The sequence below is a fragment of the Mus musculus genome, chromosome 17, assembly GCF_000001635.26.
Source record: "Mus musculus strain C57BL/6J chromosome 17, GRCm38.p6 C57BL/6J".
Taxonomy (NCBI): domain Eukaryota; kingdom Metazoa; phylum Chordata; class Mammalia; order Rodentia; family Muridae; genus Mus; species Mus musculus.
Genome location: NC_000083.6, coordinates 29,032,626 through 29,054,918, shown reverse-complemented (window position 1 = coordinate 29,054,918; position 22,293 = coordinate 29,032,626). Strand labels below are relative to the sequence as shown.

Genomic DNA, 22,293 nt, shown 5'->3' with positions numbered 1-22,293 from the left:
ACCCTCCTCCCCCTCCTCCCCATCTTACCCTCCTCCCCCTCCTCCCCTATCTTACCCTCCTTATTCTACCTAGTTGTGCATCTAGAAGTGTCTTCCTAGTAGAGACTTGTCCTTTTCACCAAGTATGTGTCACACCCTTGCTGCTTGCTGCTCAGGGCACTACACACTTCCCCGGGTGTGTGGGCCACATCCCCAGACCATGCCACAGGCGCCTTCCAGACTCCTCTCTCCTGTGCTCTTCTGCTCTGTGGAGCAGCAGCCTGCGTAGCACATCTACCAAGCTAGGGTAACGTGTCACCTCCCACACAGGAGCACGTGTATGACTGTGTGACTGTCCCTGTACCAGACAGCTCAAGGGGAGAGGTTCTAGGACAGTTCTCCCCATTCACCTTGTGGGTCCAGCCTCCGTCAAAGGTGTCTTTATCCACAGAGCCATCTCAGAGGCTACAAGATCTTTCAATTACATTTGTTGATTGATTGATTGATTGTGTGTGTGTGTGTGTGTGTGTGTGTGTGTGTGTGTGTGTAATTGTACCATAACTCCTCTGTGGAGGGCAGAGAACAGCCTTCAGGGGGGTTGGTTCTTGCCTTCTACCACGTGGGTTCCAGCTGTGGACTCTGCTTGTCCTTTGGCAGCAAGTTTCTCTACCTGCTGATCCACTTTGATGACAGGGCCCACCTGTAGCTCACAGCCACCCGGTTAGTGGGAGCTGAAGCTGGAGTTTCAGAAAGACGGGAGGCCCCTCAGCAGGCCTCGCTTCCTCTGCCTCTGCCTCCTGCTTCCTCTTGCATCCCATCCAATGCTTGGCACTGCTGGCCGAGGAGGTCACAGCTCCTGACACAGCACATGCCAGGTCCCCACCCTCCAAGCCAGTCCTGGCTGCCATACAGAAAGCGAAAGGAGGATTTGGAACTGAACAAGAAAATAATAAAACCGCGGAAAGGGAAGAAACAGCTGTCAGAATATTGGAAAAATTCCCAGGCAGGAATTCCCAGCCCTCAAGGGCTAGCCAGGCTGAGGAAGTTCTTCAAAAACAACCTGGAAACTCCTCCTTGATACTGCTCCCCAGTCATGGAAGCACCTCCGTCCCTGCCATGTGTGTCTGAAGGCAGAGCCAGCTTAGAGTCAACTATAAGCTGGATAGTGGCGGTGGCCCAAGTCCTTTATTCCCAGTGCTCAGGAGGCAGAGGCAGGGAGATCTCAGATTTTAATCCACTGGGACTGGAATCAGAGCATTGTGAGGTGCCATTGTGGGTGCTGGGAGAGATCCTGGGCCTTCGGGGAGAGCAGCCGGTGGTCTTACCTGTTAAGCAGTCTCTCCAGCCAGATAAGAAGAATTCTTAAAAAACAAAACAAAATCTACCAAGTTTGGGTTTGGCTGGGGGTGGAGAAAGTCAGAGGTCAGACATCTTGCAAAAGGGCTACCACGTCCTCTGGCTGAGTCTGGCGTCCTCGGCTCTGTACTCATTCTGAATTATAGTTCTGTAAGAAGAGCGCTTTGCAGGGAGATAGGAGCTCTCACTCTTCCACCAAAGAAGAAGGATTCTGCCTAAGCTTGCCAGTTCCAGCCAGGACATGGCCTGAGGACCGTCCTTCTGCCCCATCTTTCACACCTGTCTCTGTCCCATAAGGCCTCTTGTCTCCAAAGCCATCTGTCTCCCAAACAAACCCCAGATGCCATCCCAAGATTAATCTTCCAAAGACACTCCCTGCTCCCTCTGTCAGCCCGCCAGACCCACCCTGCTCTCTTGAAGGCTCAGAAACAGAAGAACACTGAGCACAAACCCAAGACTCTGGGTTCGAATTCTCCCTCCGCTACTCCAAGCCTTCTCTCCTGCCCCTACAGGTTGGGGATAATAAGGACACATTACCTTAAGTTATGTGCTGAGGGTGGAGTGAGTAAGAAAACAGTGCCTTGGGTAAGGGTATCGCCCAATAAGAGTTCACGCTGACTGCCAGTGCTGGAGGACCTAGGTTTGGTTCCCAAAACGGAGAAACAAAAATGGTATCTGGAGTCATGAACCCTTTTTATTTTTTAGATTCATTGTTTTATTTTTAAAAGAATTATTAGCCGGGCGTGGTGGCGCGCACCTTTAATCCCAGCACTTGGGAGGCAGAGGCAGGCGGATTTCTGAGTTCGAGGCCAGCCTGGTCTACAGAGTGAGTTCTAGGACAGCCAGGGCTACACAGAGAAACCCTGTCTCAAAAAAAAACAAAAAAGAATTGTTTATTTTATGTATCTGAGTACACAGTAGCTGTCTTCAGACACTCCAGATCGGATCATCTGAGCCATGTGGTTGCTGGGAATCAAACTCAGGACCTCTGGAGAGCAGTCAGTGCTCTTAACCACCTGAGCCATCTCTCCAGCCCCTGTTTTGTTTAAAGTGTGAGTGTTTTACCCACAAGTCCAGGTGTGCACCAGGTTTGTGCCTGGAGCCTTAAAGATCGGAAGAGGGAGCTAGACCTGAGTCCTCTGCTAGGGCTCTTAACCAAAGAGCAGCCCAGCCCCCCCCACCGCCTTTTTTAAGGTAAGGTCTCACTATGTAACTACTATTTTAAAAAACAGTATTACATTTTATTGTGTATACATGTGCGTGTGCATGCATTTGTGATCAAAGGACAGATGCAGGAGTACACTCTCTCCTTCTACTGGCTGAGTTCTAGGGTTCAAACTCAGGTCATCAAGCTTGGTGGCAAGTGCCTTTCCTCACTGAGCCCTCTCACCAGCCCATCTCTTCCCATTTCACAGTCCCACTGAAGGATTCCATCTCACTCACCGACTTCAGTGGCTGGAATGTACACGGCATATAAAAGATGCTGAATAAACACGCTGAATTTCTCCATTCTATGATCTGTTCAGGGCAACTGCTCTCCTAACACACCTAGGCATCCAACATACACACGCACACACATACTCACATACACTCATACACACTGTCACATACACATACATACATTCACATGTACGTACATGTACACACATACACACTCCTACACAAATATACACACATACATAAATACACATATTCACATACACACATTCACACATGTATACACTCACACTTATATGCACACTCACATACACATTCATATACACACATACAGTCATACACACATATACATACTCATTCACATACACGTGTATGTATGTACTTTTACATATACATACATACACATACATACATATACACATTCACACATATACACATACACACACTCACACAAATATGCACATATACATACATACATTCCCATATACTCACACTTACCTATTCACATACACACATTCCCATATATGTGAATACATACACACACACATTCACACTCACACATTCACACAACCACATAAACACATGTATATACACCCACACACATTCACACACTCACATCAACACACACATACATACATACATGCACACACACACACATAAATACACACACTCACACACACACACACTCTCCTCTCTTAAAGGGCCAGGTTCCTTCAGAGCTTTCAATTCTAACTCCCTCCTCCACCCCCTCCCTGCTTCCTGGGCTTCAGGACCAGCTCTAGCTCTGAGACACACATTAGCTTGTGATGGGAATTTTAATGCTTTCTCAGCTTCCTCTCTGACTTGGCACTTTGTGCCCACCACCTCCGAGGGGCAGCCCGGGTGAAGAGGTTCTCCAGCCACCCAAATGCCCTCTTCTTGTGTGGTTTTGATGTTTGGAAAGGGCTTCCCAGGTGAAGCCATCAGAATAACTAGACACAACAAGACGTGTGGTCTCGAAGTCACTTTCCGGGCTCCGTGACTGTGAGATGAAAGGCAGGCAAGTGTCTGCCCAGGAAATCCGAGCCGGGCAGTTCGGGGTAACAGGCGGCTTCCCGCCCTGGCTGGGGGACAGCTGCCTACAACCCGGCTGTTGACACACTAAAAAAAGAAATTCCATGGTGACCAGTAGACTCTAGCCAGCACCTGATGGAAGGCGGTAGTTTGAAAATAATCCCTAATGACACCCAAGCCTCCCCGGCCCCGTTCCCAACAAAAGGAGAAACTGGAGAAACTCCTCGAGATGGAGTTTTTTTAAGAGAACTGGGGTGCTCAGCTGCCAGAAGCCCTGGCAGAAGCTGGCTAGGGTTGGTCTCCAAGGTCACCACAATGGCAGCCCCTCAGGCTGGCTGGTGCTTTCAGACACCCACACCCTGGGATAGCCAGGGTTTGTGCTAGCCAGAGGGCAGTGGTCCCTGGAAGGCTGGGGTGGCAGAGGACTGAAAAATAACAGCTATAGCTAGCAGTGCTGTTGCCGGGCTCTGTGTGGGCTCCTCTCCCAGTCTCTCTCGTCCACAATGCCTCATGAGCACCGGTCCCTTCGTAGGACGCTTCTGAGTGTGTTAAAGCAGAGTCTTCTCCAGTCTATATGCAGGGTCTATAAAGGTGACCACAGCCTTCTACCATAAGACAGGTGGAGAAGCTGAGCCTGGGAGGGTCGTTTCTCCTGCCCACTGTATAAGAGATGATCAGGCTGTTTGAGCACTCAGTGTTGCTCCATCCCAGATCTAGGAGCTTCATGGAACTTAGCATGGGCTCTTTCTTTCCCCTGGACTCCAAGTGTAGGACCCCACCTCCTCTTCCTAAATACCTCTGGCGCCCAGCACTCTTATCTGCATGGACTTTGCCCTCTGCCCTTGTGGACCCAGCAGAAGGACTCGCTGATAAGGGGCCATTGCCCAGGTTTATAGTTTCCTCCCGCCTCTCTGGCGACACCTGAGCCTGCTGATCCCCACCCTCCACCCCACAGTCATCCAGTGGCCATCATCCACATTCAATGATAGGGGCACATCCCGTATAGCCAGTCGCCCACATAGTCTCACACACAGTTACATCACTTTTACCCAGACTTAGTCACAAGGGTACACCTCACACACTGCCAGCTACAGAAACAGTCACACATTACACTATGGCTTTACACACACGCCTATAGTCACACCTTACCTGCATGTACTCAAGAGGACATGCGTGCGTGTTCAAGCATGCACACAAGTGAGCACACGCACTCGAGCACCCACACACACATACACATAAACGTCTCTATGATAGTGAATGGGAGGGGCCAACAAGTATAGAGAAAGATTCACCTTCTAGGGCAAAAGATGACTTAGGGAGATAAGACCCTTGCCTCTTTTGCTTTGAAAACCTGATGGCCAGAGTTCAATCCCCAAAACCCACACCAGGTGAAGAGAACCACCTCCACGCCTCACACTTAAGGCCACTTAGCTGCACGGGCAAGCATGAGTGCATGCACATGCACACACTCACACACACAATCAGTACAAGTAGACAGATCTTTGTGACTTCACAGCCAGCCTGGCCTACATAGCAAGACCCAGGACAACCAGGGCTATATAGAGAGCTCTCAAATTTAAAAAAAAAAAAAAAAAAAAAAGAGAAAAACGTTTAAGGTTATTCTTAGTTTATAGACCCTCTTTCAAATAAAATATAGAACAAACGAAACATAATAAAATGGAATAGCTGTTTTTGAAGGCCTTTTTGGGATCCCTTGCTTGTCTGGAACTGTTAGCTGCTGCCACCTTGTGATCTGAGGCGGAACTACAGACTCTGTGCCCAGGGCGGGGCGGTGGCCAGCTGGTTAGACAGGCTCCTACTCCCCACACCCCCCACCACCATATGCCACCAAGACCCGTGACTGCCGTTTTATAGGTACATTCCATTGGCATAGGAAACAGCAGTGGAACCTTGGAAATCAGCGTTTGGCTGGTGCCCATAATGACCCAGGCCACTGTCATCAGTTACAGTGATGGTTGGTGGCAATGTCCTGGCATCCTGATGGGTTTCGTGAACTAACAGTGATGAAGACCCCAAAGTAGTGACTGTGACCTCTACTCTCCAAGCCACCCTTAACATCTTCTGTCAGGTCTTGGAGGTTGGCCCGGGGCACGAATCCTGGCACTGACAGGAGTGGGTGTGTCTAATGATCCCCGTCCTCCCAGAAAGCTCTTCTGAGCCCCACACTGTGGTGAGGCACCTACTATGTATCACTGTTGAGCCCAGAGCCATCCTGCTTCCTTTCCCTGTTGGTCTTATTCGTCTGGGTGTTTTATGTATGGCATGCATCATGTATGCCCCTAGAGGCTAAGAAGAGGGCTGTGAGCTGCAGAGTGGGTCCTGGGAATTGAACCTGGGTCCTCTGGAAGAGCAGCCAATGCTCTTAACCCCTGAGCCATCTCTGATTGTGCTCGTATTTTATGATTATTTTCTAAAGATTTATTTAATGTGAGTACACTGTCACTCTGTTCAGACGCACCAGAAGAAGGCATACAGATGGTTGTGAGCCACCATGTGGTTGCTGGGAATTGAACTCAGGGCCTCTGGAAGAGCAGTCAGTACTCTTAACCACTGAGCCATTTCTCCAGCCCCCAAATTTTATTATTAACTTTTTAATACTAAGTGGGTGACTTAATTCTATCACCAGGCAGTGGTTTCTATTTTCACCTCCTGTTTTGCATATTTTTTTGTCTCTTCCAGGAGGTCCCTGTGATCCCCTGCCTCATGGGCAGCCATTAAGGTAGACCCTTTGTGTGCATGTTGTCATGCCCTGTGTTTTGTAGGCATGAATTGCCATACAGCACTCTTCCCTGCCCTGTAGGCTGGCCTTACATTCCCTACATAGCTAAGAACGCTTATTGAGATTATTAAGATTTATCTTGTGTGTGTGTCCCTCAAAGGCCATAAGAGGGCATCAGACCCCTGAAGTTAGTTACAAAGCAGTTGTGAACCTCCTGACATGGGTGCTGGGAGCTGAACTCAGGTCCTTTTCAAGAGCAAGAAGCATTCTTAACCACCGAGCCATCTCTCTGCTTTCCTTTGTTTCCTCTCCTCTCTCCCTTTCTCTATGTAACCCTGGCTATCCTGGGACTCTCTAGATCTGTCTGCCTCTGCCACTGAGTGCTGGGATTAAAGGTGTGCAACCACTACCATCTTTCTTGTTTGCTTTTTTAAAACACCTTGCACTTCTGACCCCATTGCTTCTAACTCCCAAGCACTGGTATTATAAGTATGTACCATCATGCCTGGTCTCATGTGATGCCAGGGATGATACCTAAGGCCTCATGCATGCTAAGCAAGCACTCTACCAAGCCACGTTGGTAGAGCACCTTGAATGCTAATGTGTTAGGAACTGGGTCATCTCATAGTCTAGAAGGTGGTAATTTGCTGGCTCTGTTTTAATATTGGAAGTAACTATGTTTTGTGGCTGACCTGTATTCCCTAGGCCATACACACTCAAGGTGATGGGCCTCAGGTACCCTGAGTTGGTGGCTGCTCAGCTCAGCCCCACCAGGCTTGTCAGGATTAACTAGTCTTCACCTCCTGATTCCTGTGCTGGTAAGAAAGGGTTAAACAAAAAACCTTCTACCTCAAATTATCCTTGACACTCAAAACCATCTCTGAATGGTGGCAAGGTGGCACAAGCTGTAATCTCTGCAAGCAGGAAGCTCTAGTAGAAGAGCCTGTAGTTCAAAAGACCACTTGGACTACATTAACTAGACCCCGTCTCAAAGAAAGATTCAAAGTAAATAAATAACCAGACATGGCCTATATATCTAGACTCTCAGTCAGGAGACAATGGCAGAAGGCTCACTGTCAAGTTCAAGGTTTACATAAAGTCAAGGCTAGCCTGGGCTACATAAAAAGACCCTGTACCAAAAAAAAAAAAAAAAAAAAAAAAAGTATGCGTGGGGGGTGTAGACCAGTGAGATGGCTCAGCAGGTAAATATGCTTGCTGGCCCAGGTCTGACCACCTGAGTCTGGTCCCCAGTGTTGGACTGACCTCTACAGGTGTAGCATTTGTCCCTCACCTATTCATTATCCTCTACAACACAACTAACCAGTATTTGTCTGATCTCCAGTACCCAAATGGTGGCGCCATATGTAACTCCAGTTCTAGGGGATCCAACATCCTCTTCTGGCTTCTGTAGGCACCAGCACACAGACACACACAGGCAAAACACCTGTACAAACTAATACTTTTTTCCGGCTGGTGAGATGGCTCAGTTGGTAAGAGCACCCGACTGCTCTTCCAAAGGTCCGAAGTTCAAATCCCAGCAACCACATGGTGGCTCACAACCATCCGTAATGAGATCTGACTTCTGGAGTGTTTGAAGGCAGCTACAGTGTACTTACATATAATAAAAATAACTAAATCTTAAAAAAAAAAAAACTTTCTCAAATATGTTTTTTTTTTTTTAAATAAAAGACTGGATGGTGGTGGTGCCTTTGGTCCCTGGCACCCAGGAATCAGAAACAGGTAGATCTCTTTTTGAATACCAGGACACGCAGGGCTACAGAGAAACCCTGTCACTAAAATGGATGCAGACGGTGCTTGTAAAATCCTTGGGGTGGGCAGCCCACCTGCTCTACTATGCCTCAGAGCCAACACGTGTTGGAGGGAGTCTACTGCCAACAAGGGCCAGGCCTGGCAATGCTGTGCTCAACCCTGTGCAGGCTCCACCTTGACCCTGGAACTTTGGTGGGGCAGTGCTGTGCGTGCCTGCAGTCAGGTCCTGTGCTCACAGGAGCCTCGTGTTGGTTACTATTAACAGAGTGCCAACCTGGCCACAGGAGTGGGGTGGTGACAAAAGCAGAACACGAGCAGGCAGCCCTGGGGGCAGGGACAAGCACAAACCACAGGTTAAATCAGACCTGTGTTGACTCCTTGGGGCAAGCTCTGTTTGCCATCTGTCTGAGGCTTTATCTGCCAGGGCGGCTGGCATATTGCCAGCACCCTCTCAGGGTGAAGGGTTGATTGGCGAGGTGACCGAGCTGTAATTTATCAGCCCAGTCCCTCACCTTCCCTGAGTCTTAGCTTATTTTCTAAATCCTGAGATGTGGGTAGCACAAGGAATCATCTCACGCGCGGCTTCGGGGCTATAGATGATCCATTGCCTCAGGAGTTAAAAGTGCTCTCTGCTCTTACTGAGCACCTGGGTTTACTGTCTTAAGAACAACTAGTTTCAAGGGATCTGACACCCTGTTCTGACAGCTACAGGTGGCACACACTTGGTACAGACATATACTCAGGCATATAAACATAAAAAAACCTTTCACAGGCTGGAGAGGTGGCTCAGCGGTTAAGGGTGCCAACTGCTCTTCTGAAGGTCCTGAGTTCAAGTCCCAGCAACCACATGATGGCTCACAACAATCCACAATGAGACCTGATGCCCTCTTCTGGGGTGTCTGAAGACAGGTACAGTGTATACATATAATAAATAAATCTTACAAAAACCCCAAGACTTTTACTTACTCTTTTGAGACAGGACGTATAATGTTATGGGACAGGGTTTCTGGGTAGCCTTGGCTGTCTAGAACTTACTTGGCTAGCTTAGCCTGGAACCTTAGATTCACCTGCCTCTGCTTCCAAGTGCTGGGATTAAAGGTCTTTCTCTACACATTCTAGCTTGCTCTAGCCATCCCTATGGTTTCCTCCTCACTCACTAGACCCTGAGCAAAGAATCAGAGCTGGAATTGGTTCACACTGGGCACTTCTGCCTGTGTGTTTCTGTGCACATGGCTTTAGGCTCTGTAGCTGAAACAAGTTATGCAAGTCAATGGTTCCCCACATACCACTAGGAGTTTGGCCCTGAGCCTTAATTTCAACATATATGACAAGGGCCCACCTGTGAGGCTCAAGTGACCTGGTGGGAGATTCCAAGCAATGTCTACTCTGGTCACTCTTGTCAGTTACTGTACTAACTCAACTGTGCTCCAGAGACCCATGGCCTAGATTCATGGCCTCAGGCAAAGGATTCGGTCCAAGATTTCAGCAGGGTAATACTGCCTCCTAGTGGTTAAACAAGACAACTGAACACCCAATTTGTAAAAACTGTCAACATTATGCTTTTTTAGGGCAAGGCTGTCTTTGGGGAAATAGTGCAGATTAACTGCCTGGAATAACAGAGATTGCTTATGTGTTTGGGATGTATGAAATACAAAACATCCTCCAAGATTGCTATCAGAGACATTGAGCATGTAAGTTCATGGAGCCATCCCACATTCCAGCAGCTAATCAGATGCTAGCTCTTGAGAACCAATGTGAGTGCAGGCATCTTACCAGTTCAGCATCTGCTTGCCCTGCCATGTCCTTCTCCAGCCCCCTTCCCTTGCCAGTTCTTTCATTCTGTGGGTATCTCCACTAGAACCTCCTCCCCTGTAGGACACTATGTAATGATCTGAGCACCTATGTCCTCTCACATTTTCTGCCAGTGCTGAGCAAGGCATGCTAGGCAATGCTGTTGCTGAGCTACCCACACAGCTACAGTTCAGGGCTAAGTGCAGGTAACACGTGGGGCTGGGCAAGAGCTCCAAGTGAGCATGTACTTGGCACTCACGCCTTTCACTAGTGTAGTGGATTGCTACCCTCAAAACTCCTGGGGGTCAATCCCAAACATAAAGACTACCTCAAAATAAGGGTTGTAGTCACTGTTTTCAGGACACCCATTACCACCAGCAGCAATGCGAACTACTGAATGCTGAAAACATTCTAGTCTGACTGCTAGAATCCTTGGCAATCACAGGCTCTAGAAACAGGGCAGCCTGTCAGCCTGGTCCAGGAGGATCATAGGCATCACGGTGGCTAACTCAGTTACAGAAGTAAAACTGCTCACCTCGGGGCTGGTGAGATGGCTCAGTGGTTAAGAGCACCTGACTGTTCTTCTGAAGGTCCGGAGTTCAAATCCCAGCAACCACATGGTGGCTCACAACCATCTGTAACAAGATCTGACACCCTTTTCTGGAGTGTCTGAAGACAGCTACAGTGTACTTACACATAATAAATAAATCTTTAAAAAAAAAAAAACCTGCTCACCTCACCTACGATTTTCCAGTTAAGACCACCATGGGATTAGAGACAAAGTCATCTCCAGAGGGTGAAGAATCAGATGCCATTTTCTACTTCCCATGGACACCTGCACTCATCCATTTTAAGATGTAATTTAAGAACACAAGCATTTCTTGTTCTACTCACATGCCTTTTAAACAAGCATTCGTGCTAACTCCTTGTTCACACTTGGTATAGGCACAAAGGCATCAGATCCTCTGGAAATCAACTTACAAACATTAACTGCTGTGGGTGCGGGAAACTAAGCTGCAGTCTTGTTGAGAACAGAGTTTGCCCACATGTGGCAGGCACAGCTCATTTGTACAGATAGATGGAGCCAGGCTATGTGTATCCTAGGAAAGCATTCTGACAACTAAGTCTAACTCTTAGAACCCCCTCGGGACAATAAATGAGGAAGGCTGGGCTGACCCACACTGTAGGCAGGGGTAGGATTCATATCCCCTGAATCATAAAATCCAGTACCTATAGCTTTATGGAAAGCTTGACTTTACTCTGAAAATAAAACACTAGGCATTTGTAACCCAAAGAAAGAAACACCACATGTACAACACTGCACTAGACTATCACTGCATGCTTCAGGATCCCATAGTTATGGTAGGAATGTAAAACTCAAATATTACTGGACTGTTTAGATAAAAATATACTCCAACCCAACTTTAAGTCAGTGTCTTTTAATAATAATCTTTTATGTTCCTACCCTAAAAGAAAACCAGAAGACAAGAGTCTGGTAGTACAAAAATATACACTGGAATAGATTGATACCTAAATCTCATCTGGATTCAGAAAAGCAAAGCACAGTTAAGACAAGGCACTAAGCCAGTGGCTAAGACAACTATGGCTGTTTATTACAGTCCAATACAGGGTAGAGATGCCATCATGACACTTAGGCACCTAGATGGTAAATGAAGAGAACCTACATTGTGTATGTAATATCTGAGGTTACCCATATTCTCAGGTGCCTTTCTTAATCATCATTAAGTACTAATAATGACCTCTAGCAAACACCTGGAATCATCCTTTTAGTATTATACTCAGAATGATCAAGGGTAGCTAATTTAAAAGTACCTTCAAAGAAGATGGGTACTTCTTTCAAAGGCTCATGTTGGAACCTTCTAGACACAACTCTCTCCTTTTTTACTGAAATTTATTGTTTAAAGATAACAATGGGGGAGATTTATAAGCTTACAGATTTAACTTAGTGCAATGGCTCTTACATAGACCAAGTCAGTACAGTAGAATCTTATCTCAAAAGAACACATTTAAGGAAACTTAAGCCACAAGACTGTTGCATTATGATTTAATCTAGTTGCACACAAATACCTGAAACCACAACTCCTCCAGATTCTAAGAGAAAGGATATGCATGCCTCCATTTCAACTGTGCATCATTACAATTAACCATATTGGGGATTTTACATCATGATGGATCAATTTGGAATCCCATGCAACACCTCAAGTTATAAAATAAATTTTAAAATTTTGAATGTTTTCATGCTGAAGATCAAAGCCACTTTTTATGGGCAACTTAAGGGAATTACAATATACCTACCATACTGGAGCTTACTTTAAAATGTTAGTCACTAACAGCCATAATCCTGAACTGGCTTCAACACCTAAAAAATGGCTAACTCTCATAAGTGACAAGCAAAGGGGAAAAAAAAATTCCTTCACTAATGTAGTGCTTCTCAGTTGTGTTTCTTACAAAGAATGAACTGGGTAACCAACTACTTTCCCAGGGATAAGAACAATGGCAACAGTGGTTCGCTCGACTGACTACTACACAATTATGCTAGTACTTTATTAATTCAAAAGCACTTTACAAGAAAATATAAGTATGGCTTCCAATAGGAATGTTTTACCTGGACTTGATACCAAGCTCACAGATTTTGAGTGTGCAAGGAAAAACAGGCTTTCAAGTTAAACAACAATTTGTAACCAAAACTTTAATCCCAAAGATTCTCACAAACATATTACAAATGACAGCATGAAAAACAATCTTGCACAGTAACTGAAAAGTTGAGCTCTACAATGTACCCTTAAACTGAAAGGACACTGGCATCTGAGTTTTACATTTCCAAATAAAGACGTTACAATAGCTCTGCATCCCCATAGAGAAACCAGGAAGGAACCCCTTTGCAAATCTTCAGTGTGGTTCCTACCCTTATCTGTTGGCTTGTGTTCACAGCAGCTCTTAAACACCGCTTTATCATTCCACCCACAGTGCCACAGTGTCTCAGCTACTAGAGGACTATAGCTTCTTTCAATTTCCGCCAGTTGCTTTATATCATTAGTACATCACACTTAAAACTGGGCAGGACCTAAGGTTTATTTCAGTCTATGAAAAACTAAAATTCAAAGAAAATTAAATCTTGCTTAAGGGAACATTGTAAAGTAACAATTCTTGATATCACGTGCCTCTTATGATCCATCTGAAAACCATAGAGAATTACATTGTTTTGTGTGTCACTGTTCCAAGAGACAAAACAAATTTAAACAGCTAAACCATCTTAAAAATGCACCAAGCTTATGAAGTCTCAAACAAAACTTTAATTTCCTGTACATACTCCTGTCAGATGAAGTTATTTCCTGTACACCACTTTTGCAAACTGGTCTTCTATTTCCTTTCATTTGACCTAGATCGGCTAAAAAACAAAAACAAAATTATCTTAGTACATAGCACAAAAAAGATTTTATATATCTTCAATAATAGTTTAGTCATTCATCTTACTTACCTACGAGACCTAGAGAAGGATCGAGACGGCTTGTGATTTCTCTCACGAGACAGAGACCTTTCTCTTCTCCTATCTCTAGAAAGTGACCTAAAACAAACAGCACATTCCTTTATTAGAAAATCACCTTGAGGGCTAGAGATGGCTCAGCAGTTAAAGAGCACTGACAGCTCTTCCAAAGGTCCTGAGTTCAACTCCCAGCAACCACATGGTGGCTCACAACCATCTGTAGTGAGATCAGATGCCATCTTCTGGTGTGTCTGAAGACAGCTAAAGTGTAGTCATACAAATAAATCTTTAAATTAAAAAAAAAAAAAAAAGCTCACCTTGAAGAAAGGCTAACTTAATGCTGACTGTGTGACTATGTATGCTACCCATGTCACTATAATGAGAGTTATCTATAAATCTCATTAACAAGCACGGGAAACAGCTTAAAGTTGTCAGAAGCTGCCATCTCTAAGAACAGGGCACCAAAACATTTACCTGCTCCGGCTTCGGGAAAAGCTTCTCCTTCTTGGGGATCTAGAAGCAGAAACAGTAAAATTAGGCTAATTGTCAATTATTGTATGTGGCGTGAGGCATTTCCCAACTTTTCAATTTCACTGTTGGGCCCAGTGAATGTGCCGGAGAACTGGCACTCATCGTCCAAAAATAAAAAAAGAAAAGAAAAAAAAAGGCACAGAAGGATTAAGGAACAAAAAGCTCAAGTGAAAAGCAGGTATTCCAACCATGGATTCATTTTAACAAAGAATGCTTCACAGCAGATCTGTCCAATGCAAAACTTCATGTCAAACTAACTCCACTACCCCAAACACCACACCAAAATGTAGTCCCACAAGTAGTTCCAAAAACAGTACCATAAACCAGTATTTGGAACCCATGCAAACCTTTAAGTCTCTAACAAGACTTAAGTACCAGGTGGATAGTGTAACTTTGTGAAAACGCGGTAGGTGTAAACATTGATGCCATTTAGTGCTACATTAGAACTGCATTTGTGATGTCACATTTAAGAGTGTGTTTTAGGCTTATCAAAATTACCGTAGCTTGGCCCACACTTCACCCCCAATTTTTTTTTTAAATTTGAAAACTGTTAGTAAAACCATTTAAAGGTGATAGGATTCAACAAAATTTTGCTAGGAAGAAAAGCTAAAATCTGTTAGAGATATTAAAATTTTAGTTTGGCATCTCACACATGCACATAAGTTCACTTGAAGGTCTAGTCACATTATGAGTTCCCTATCACCCTTAAAAGTTGTTTCAAGCAATATATTGTACGTTACCATTCAATTATGCACAGCCAGCCTTTGATCCAGAAAAAAGAATTACTTTAAGCCGCTTACTCCTTATTTTTAACCAGCAGTAAACTGTATAAGCAGGAAAAACTTACTAGTTTTGGGTTTCAACAAGCTAGAAATGGTGAGGTGAGGCTGCCGGACTGACGGCCAGGAAGAATTTGCTGAAAAGGTTTTGCCAGATGTTGCGTTGGATTTAGTTGGTTGGCGAAGGGGGTGTTGTGGATTTTTCCTGCTTTTTTGTTAGCCGAAGGCTGCTGCTGTAGTTGTTGTGAAGACATTTGGTAAATAAACAGCTGAGCTGATTGGCCAGGAATGTGTGGGCGGTCGAGGTGGCTGCTGCCGATTTGGTTAAGGTTGGAGAGAAGGCTGAGAGAAAACAGCATGCTCGGGAACCAAAGGGCGGTGCAACCTGACGACTGGCCAGCCTGGGTCATGTGAAACGACACCAGCCAAGCTGAATGGGGCGCGCTGGTCACATGACGCTGAAAGGGCTAGTTGACTGGCTAATGCAGATTCAGAGGGTGGTGAGAAGAGACATGATGGTGACTCTGTAACGGGGTTCATTTTTATTAATAGATGGACCAAAAAGCACAAAAAAAATGAAAAACAAGCCATCAGTACAACCATCTATTAGCTAACAAATACTCTTTATTATGATGGGCAACAGTGTGTTGTTTTTCAAAATAGCAAAAGGGGCAAGATTTTGAACTCCTATCTCCTAGGACTTCACTCACCTGTAATAGGTAAATTCAGTCCTATAGAAACTATTTTAGAGGCTTGATTTGAGGAGATGAGGAGTTTGTATCCAGGCAATACTGCCTGGTCCAAGAATGATGCCATTTCAATCATAAAAAAACTGAATTCTCTCCTATTTGGGATTCAAGAACGGATGATTGGGAATACTTTTAAGCCCCCTTTTATTGGTCAGTGATTTAAGTTTGTTTCAGAAAGACTTCTACTTTACCAGTTGTAACATTAAAACAGCTGCCTGTTTTGATAAATATTACAATTGTGCTAGTAGAAAACACATTTGTGAAGAGCTAGTTGAATGTAATGTTGATCATTATGGAGTCAAGAAATGGAAAAAGGCCTAAATTGAAGTAAAAGGGAAGACTTGGAAAGATGCAACTAGAAGATGAACTAGAAGACAGATCCAAGATAGAAGTTACTAACTACCAACATGAATAATACACCTACAGACAAAAGCCAACACTCAGCACAACTCGCATACCCCAAACTATACCCAGCAAACGTTTTGTAGAGAACTCCGATGTCCACAGTAAGTTAACCCACCAACAACCTTAGGAAGAAATACCTGCTCCTACTAGCTACTCCATTACACCAATGCCTTTCTCTAAAAGGTGCTCTCTCAAGTACCTGCGCCGAGGTGGAGGACTCCTCCTGCGGTAATCATCTCGAGGACGACGACCCCAAGAGGGAGGCGGCCCACGATTCCGACTTCTCTTTTCACCATTCGACAGTTCCACTCTTACACGGCAGCCACACAGTGTTCTAAAGAGAAGGGACACTGATCACAAAATTGTCAATGGCATTAAGCTTATACTGATCTCTCCCTATTTCACCCAAAGTCAAATGGAGTCTAAGTTTGACAGCCTCGAGAGTTGCCCAGTCAGGCAATGGTGGCGCTCGCCTTTAATCCCAGCACTTGGGAGGCAGAGGCAGACAGATTTCTGAGTTTGAGGCCAGCCTGGTCTACAGAGTGAGTTCCAGGACAGCCAGGGCTACACAGAGAAACCCTGTCTCAAAAAAAAAAAAAAAAAAAAAAAAAAAAACCAACCAACCAACCAAAAAAAACAGCAAGAGTTGCCCAGGCCCACTTGCTCTAAGTTGTTAAATTTGCTAAACTCTTTATATAGGTTAATGGCTCTGTAAACTTCTCAAGTGGGATTTTTAAAATAAATTCACTACATATGAATCAGTCTGGCTAGATACACTGACATATCTTTTTAGGAAAGATTTATTCAAACAATATTGCTCCCTTCAGTCACACCAGAAGAGGGCATCAGATTCCATTAGATGGTTGTGAGCCACCATGTGGTTGCTAGAATTGAACCCAGGACTCTGGAAGAGCAGTTGGTGCTCTTAACCACTGAGCCATGTCTCCAGCCCACTGATCATATACCTTTAATCCCAGCATTAGGAAGTCAGTCCTAGGCTATTGGCTCTAGGTTACTTAAATAGTTAAAAAGCACTGGCTGTTCTTACAAATAACCCAGTACCCACATAGTGGCTCACAACCACCCTAATTCTAGTTCCAAGGAATCAAACACCTTCTAGCCTGTGACTAGCAGGAATACACACAGTACAGACATACAGGTAAAACACACATATAAACACATTTTTGTTGTTTTTCCAAATAGGTTCTGTGTAGCTCTGTCTTGCAACTCATTCTATAAAGTAGGTCATCCACCTGCCTCTGCTTCCCAAGTGTTGAGATTATAAAGATGTATGCCACCAGCTAGCTGTAAAATGTTTTAGTTAAGACCCTATCTCAAAAACAGAAAAAAATACTCCCCCACACACAAAACAATTATGGGGCCAGAGAGTTGTCGGCCTCTTCCAGTGTGTCTGCAGACACATATGCATAGATATATCTTTAGAAGAAACAAAACGCTATTTTATGTATAGATTTTTTTTTTTGGTTTTTTGAGACAGGGTTTCTCTGTGTAGCCCTGGCTGTCCTCAAACTCAGAAATTCGCCTGCCTCTGCCTGAAATGTTTTTTTGCTCACATATATAAAGGACATGCACTACATGTGTCTGGGGAGATCAGAAGACATCAGACACCTTGGAACTGGTGTTATAAATGGTCATGAGCCAGGAGTAGTGGCGCAAGCCTTTAATCCCAGCACTCAGGAGGCAGAGGCAGGCAGATTTGAGTTCAAGGTCAGCCTGGTCTACAAAGCTCCAGGACAGCCGGAGCTATACAGAGAAACCCTGTCTCAAAAAACAAAAAAGGTTATGAACCACTACTTGGGTGCTGGGAACTAAGACCAGGTCCTCTGCTCTAACGACTGAGGCATCTTTCCAGTCCCTGAACCACTCTTGATTACTGAGCTCAATGTTAACTGTTATAGCTATAATTCAAATGCTTTTCCCGTATTTCTACTGACTTGAATTTTTCACTTTAAGGATTTTAAGCTAATTACTTTGGCTTCCTTATATTTTCCCCCTTCTGACACAAGAAATTCCACCCAATAACAGGTAGGTATGGTTGTTTGTCCTCTCTTCATTTGTCCAGAGCTACAACAATGAGTTAAGCTGGCCCATTTGGGTCGTTGATGAGATAGACCCCAGCAAACTTTCACTATTTTAACTCGGAGGGACAAATGGCCTATCCTACAGCTTCAGAGCTACTGTCAGGCTCTTTTCACTTAAGGTACTGTGGCCTATCAAGATTATTCTTGCCTTTAACTTGCTATTTAAGCTGGGCACCCTAACTCCATGTGCTGGGACTTCAGGTCCACTGTAGATTAAACACCAAAAAGCCTATGTCCTAAAAAATTTAAACCCGGTTATCTATCCGTCATTACCTTCCATCTAGTTCCCGGACAGCATCAGCAGCATCTCGGGGATCCTCAAATTCGACGAAAGCAAAGCCAGGAGGGTTTCGAGCAACCCACACACTTCTGAGTGGTCCATAATAGCCAAAAGCCCGTTCTAATTCAGTCTTGTTTCCATTATTTCCAAGATTACCTACATAAACCTTACAATCCAAGGGACAGGAATCACGATGCATTTCTGTAGTTAAAAAAAAAAACACACATTAATTTATTCAATCAATCTACAGTTAAGGAAAAGAGTTAAAAAAAAAAAGAAGGCTTGGGTTGGGTGTGGTGGCACATGCCTTTAATCCCAGCACTTGGGAGGCAGAGGCAGGCAGATTTCTGATTTAGAGGCCAGCCTGGTCTACAGAGTGAGTTCCAAGACAGCCAGGACTACACAGAGAAACCCTGTCTCAAAAAAACAAAAACAAAAACCAGGCTTGGAAATATAATGGTTTATCTAGAATGCACTGTTACTGAATCTAGCCTAGCACATTTAATCTCTATTAAAAAAAAAGCCAGAAGAAAAAGCAAAAACTAAGACTACTCTTAATGTCTTTTGTCCCTCATCCTATTCTTTTCACTCATAATCAACCCTCAGGAAACCAACAAATTTTTAAAGAGCCAACAGGCATGCAAACTGATTTTGAGGTTTGCCTACATAAAAATCTCAGGCCAGGCTGTGTGGTAACATGTCTTTAATATCCTCACTCATGCAGTTCTGAGTTTGAGGGTTACAGAGAAACCTGTCTCAAAACAAGGCAGGTGGATCTGAGTCAGATCTCAGCCAACTCTCATTTTCTGTGCCAGCAAGGGCTAAGGGCTACATAGCCAGACCTTTAAAAAAACAAAAACAAAACTGCCCTGGAACTGTGTAAAACACAGAAGGATCAATTATCACTTCTTTTATTTATTTATTTATTTATTTATTTATTTATTTATTTATTTATTGGGTTTTTCGAGACAGGGCTTATCACTTCTTTTAAAGACAGGGTCTCAAGTATCCCAGGCTGACCTTGAATATCTGTGCAAGGCTCCACAAACCCTGTATATGAGGCTTAAACTCTGTTTAACTTCAAATTAAATTTAACCAGAGTGCTGAGTGGTGGCCTACATCTGTACTTTTAGTTCTTACAATTCACAGGTGGAGGCAGGAGTTGAAGACCAGCTTCTGCTACTGAGGCATCAAACTATTTTTTGTTTTGTTTTCCGAGACAGGACTTCTCTGTATAGCCCTGGCTGTCCTCGAACTCAGAAATCCGCCTGCCTCTGCCTCCCAAGTGCTGGGACTTTTGCTGGGATGCAAAACCTTACATTCCAAGTTTCCTTAGGAGAGATGTAGAAGAATAAAGGCATAGGGAACCATGTCCACCTGAGTTCAGCTACGGGACACACATTGTAGAAAAACTACAAATTATCTTCTGACCTTTATTGTGGTGCACACACCATCCCACAAACACAAAATAAACTAAGGCTTCCTTCCTTGGGCAGAACCTGTATTTCTAGTTTTTAAAAGTAATTAATTAAGATCACAAGTTTGGGGCTGGAGAGATGGCTCGGCGGTTATGGTTAAGAGCACCGACTGCTCTTCCAAAGGTCCTGAGTTCAATTCCCAACAACCACATGGTGGCTCACAACCATCCATAACAAGATCTGACTCTCTCTTCTGGAGTGTCTAAGACAGCAACAGTGTATTTACATAGAATAAATAAATAATCTTAAAAAAAAAATCACAAGTTTGAGGCCAGGCAGGGCTACAGTTAAAGTCCTGTCGCAATCAAATACTTCCAAGATACACTGCCACAAAAATTTCCTTTACTGTCTTAACACTAATACCACTTTTTTCTAAACACTTCTCTAATAAGCAGTTAAAATTCTCCAAGCAGCCAAACCATGTGCTATTGTTCTAAGAAAAGTGTCTCACTGTAGATAGGCCAGGCTAGCCTGGCTCTCAAGGACTAAGACAACTGTGAGTCACCACACCTGGCTCCATTTGTTTTCCAAGCATATATTCAAGTCTCAATGTGGTTCAGTGGTGGGGAGCTTGTCTAGCATGCAACTGAAACTTAATCCCCAGAACTACAGACACAATGAAAAACATGTCAAAGCCTCACTACAGCACTGCTCTCAATAGTGAAAGCTGTGCCAATCTAAATGACTACCAGGAGATGGAGATCTAGAATGTGACACAGTATTCAGGAATATACTGTCTACTACTAAGTTTAAAAGTCTTGAAAACATTCTAAAACCAGAAAAGGCCATTACAATTCCCTACATGTGAAATGCTTGAAATGGAAAATCCAGACACTTAAAAGAAATCCCAAGGAGAGGCAGGGAATTCTGAGAAGGCCGGCACTACAGAAAAAGGAATGCAGAAGTTGAAGCATAACTTACCCTGTCTCAAAAACTAAGTGCATCAGGAAGGTGGTGTGCGCACGCACACACACACACCTTTGATCCCAGCACTCTGAAGGAGGAGGGAAATGATGAGTTGGAGACCAGATCTAAAAAAGTTGAGTAAACCAAGACAGCCAGCCTGATTTACAGCAAGAACTGTCTCAGGAACAAACAAAAATAAATATCTTGGAACCACACAAAGGTTCCACAACAAAACTATCATAGCTAGGAAGGCAAGCATGCTTGTGGCTCAACAGGCTAGAGGAATGACAGTTATGAAGTTTGCTAGTGACCCCCCGTCTTTTAGTAAAAAGTGCATAAAAGTAAATGTTGAGGTCTGCTAGGCATGTAGTGGCCTGCACCGTGCACCCTAAACTCCTGCGTAAAAGAATCTTTACTAAAAGGACATACAACATACAACCTTGAGGACATACACTCAGTAAGTCTTCAACTTCACACTTCCGAAATGAAAACCCTACTTAATAAGCCATTTAAGTGTCTTCCCTACTATACACCATAATGTTCAAACCGACTATTATCAAACTAAAAAATTTAACCCTATTTTGCCGTGACCCCACCCTGTGCCCAAGACTCAGTTGAGCGACCAAGCCATTCCGCGAAAATTAAAAAAACAAACAAAAAGACAAATGAAACTCATCCATCCCCGGTTTTCACACCTGTTAAAAGCAAATAGGTCAAAGAAAAACCCAACTCAAAGTGAACTATGATTTACATTAAGAAACGCAGCCTCATTAGAAAAGATTTTTAAAGCAAACACCAAGTCGGCATAAAAAAAAGATGAGACTGTAGGGGCTCAGTAAATACGAAAAGACCTGTCTTAAAAAATATATACAAAGTCCTCAAGACACTATACCAAGAAAACCAGGAGCAAGGAAGAAAAAGGCGCCATCAAACTAAAGGCCGCGACGTGGAGAATTCATTTAGAGATCTACCCCACACACACACACACACACACACACACACACACACACGCCGGCCACACCCCAGCCTGGAGCAATCCCTCTCCGAGCCTTCCTCCAAAGGACAAAAGATTAAGTCCGGGATTTACAGACTTGGAAGCATCTTCAACATTGCCCGGGGCCCCAGCCGCCGCCCGGGACCGAAAGTCACAAAATGGCGGCGGCGCCCCTTTGTCTCAATCTGGTGCCGCCATTGCGCCCGGCCCCACCTCGAGTCTGCGGAACTCCACCTCCCTCCCTCCACCTCCCTCCCTCCGTTCGCCGGTCCCTTACCGAGATCCTGGGTTCAAAAGGCCCAAGCTCAAATCCTAACGCTCCGACAGGCCCACCCGCTTCCCTCTGGTTCTGCTCCTACAGATTCTCGGTCTCGCGGCGTCACGAAATGGCGGACCACCACCGTCCCCTCGCCCTATTTATAGCACCCTGCTCTGCCA

The 22,293-nt window shown here is 44.5% G+C and overlaps 1 protein-coding gene across 2 annotated transcripts; it reads right to left on the bottom strand.

Annotated features, from left to right (window-relative positions):
- Positions 1-11,546: 11,546 nt before the first annotated feature.
- Srsf3 (serine and arginine-rich splicing factor 3) lies at positions 11,547-22,259 on the bottom strand. 2 transcript variants are annotated; one of them, NR_036613.1, is made up of 7 exons: positions 22,133-22,259; positions 18,471-18,678; positions 16,295-16,429; positions 15,010-15,465; positions 14,106-14,144; positions 13,626-13,712; positions 11,547-13,535 (listed from the first exon to the last, which is right to left on the bottom strand). NR_036613.1 is itself a non-coding variant. In NM_013663.5 (6 exons), the coding sequence occupies exons 2-6, from the start codon at positions 18,674-18,676 to the stop codon at positions 13,508-13,510; spliced, it is 495 nt and encodes a 164-aa protein (NP_038691.1). In that variant the 5' UTR covers positions 18,677-18,678; positions 22,133-22,259; the 3' UTR covers positions 11,547-13,507. The 2 variants fall into 2 exon arrangements, 1 of the variants encoding a protein (NP_038691.1); NM_013663.5 differs by lacking the exon at positions 15,010-15,465.
- Positions 22,260-22,293: the final 34 nt, after the last annotated feature.

What these genes read in the sequence shown, in the direction of transcription:
- Srsf3 (NM_013663.5), bottom strand. Translation starts at nt 18,676, where the DNA reads ATGCATCGTGATTCCTGTCCCTTGGATTGTAAGGTTTATGTAGGTAAT. An exon ending in TTTTCCCGAAGCCGGAGCAG is followed by an intron (nt 13,713 to 14,105) that starts GTAAATGTTTTG and finishes TGTTTGTTTTAG; the next exon opens with GTCACTTTCTAGAGATAGGA. An exon ending in TCCTTCTCTAGGTCTCGTAG is followed by an intron (nt 13,536 to 13,625) that starts GTAAGTAAGATG and finishes TTTGTTTTTTAG; the next exon opens with CCGATCTAGGTCAAATGAAA.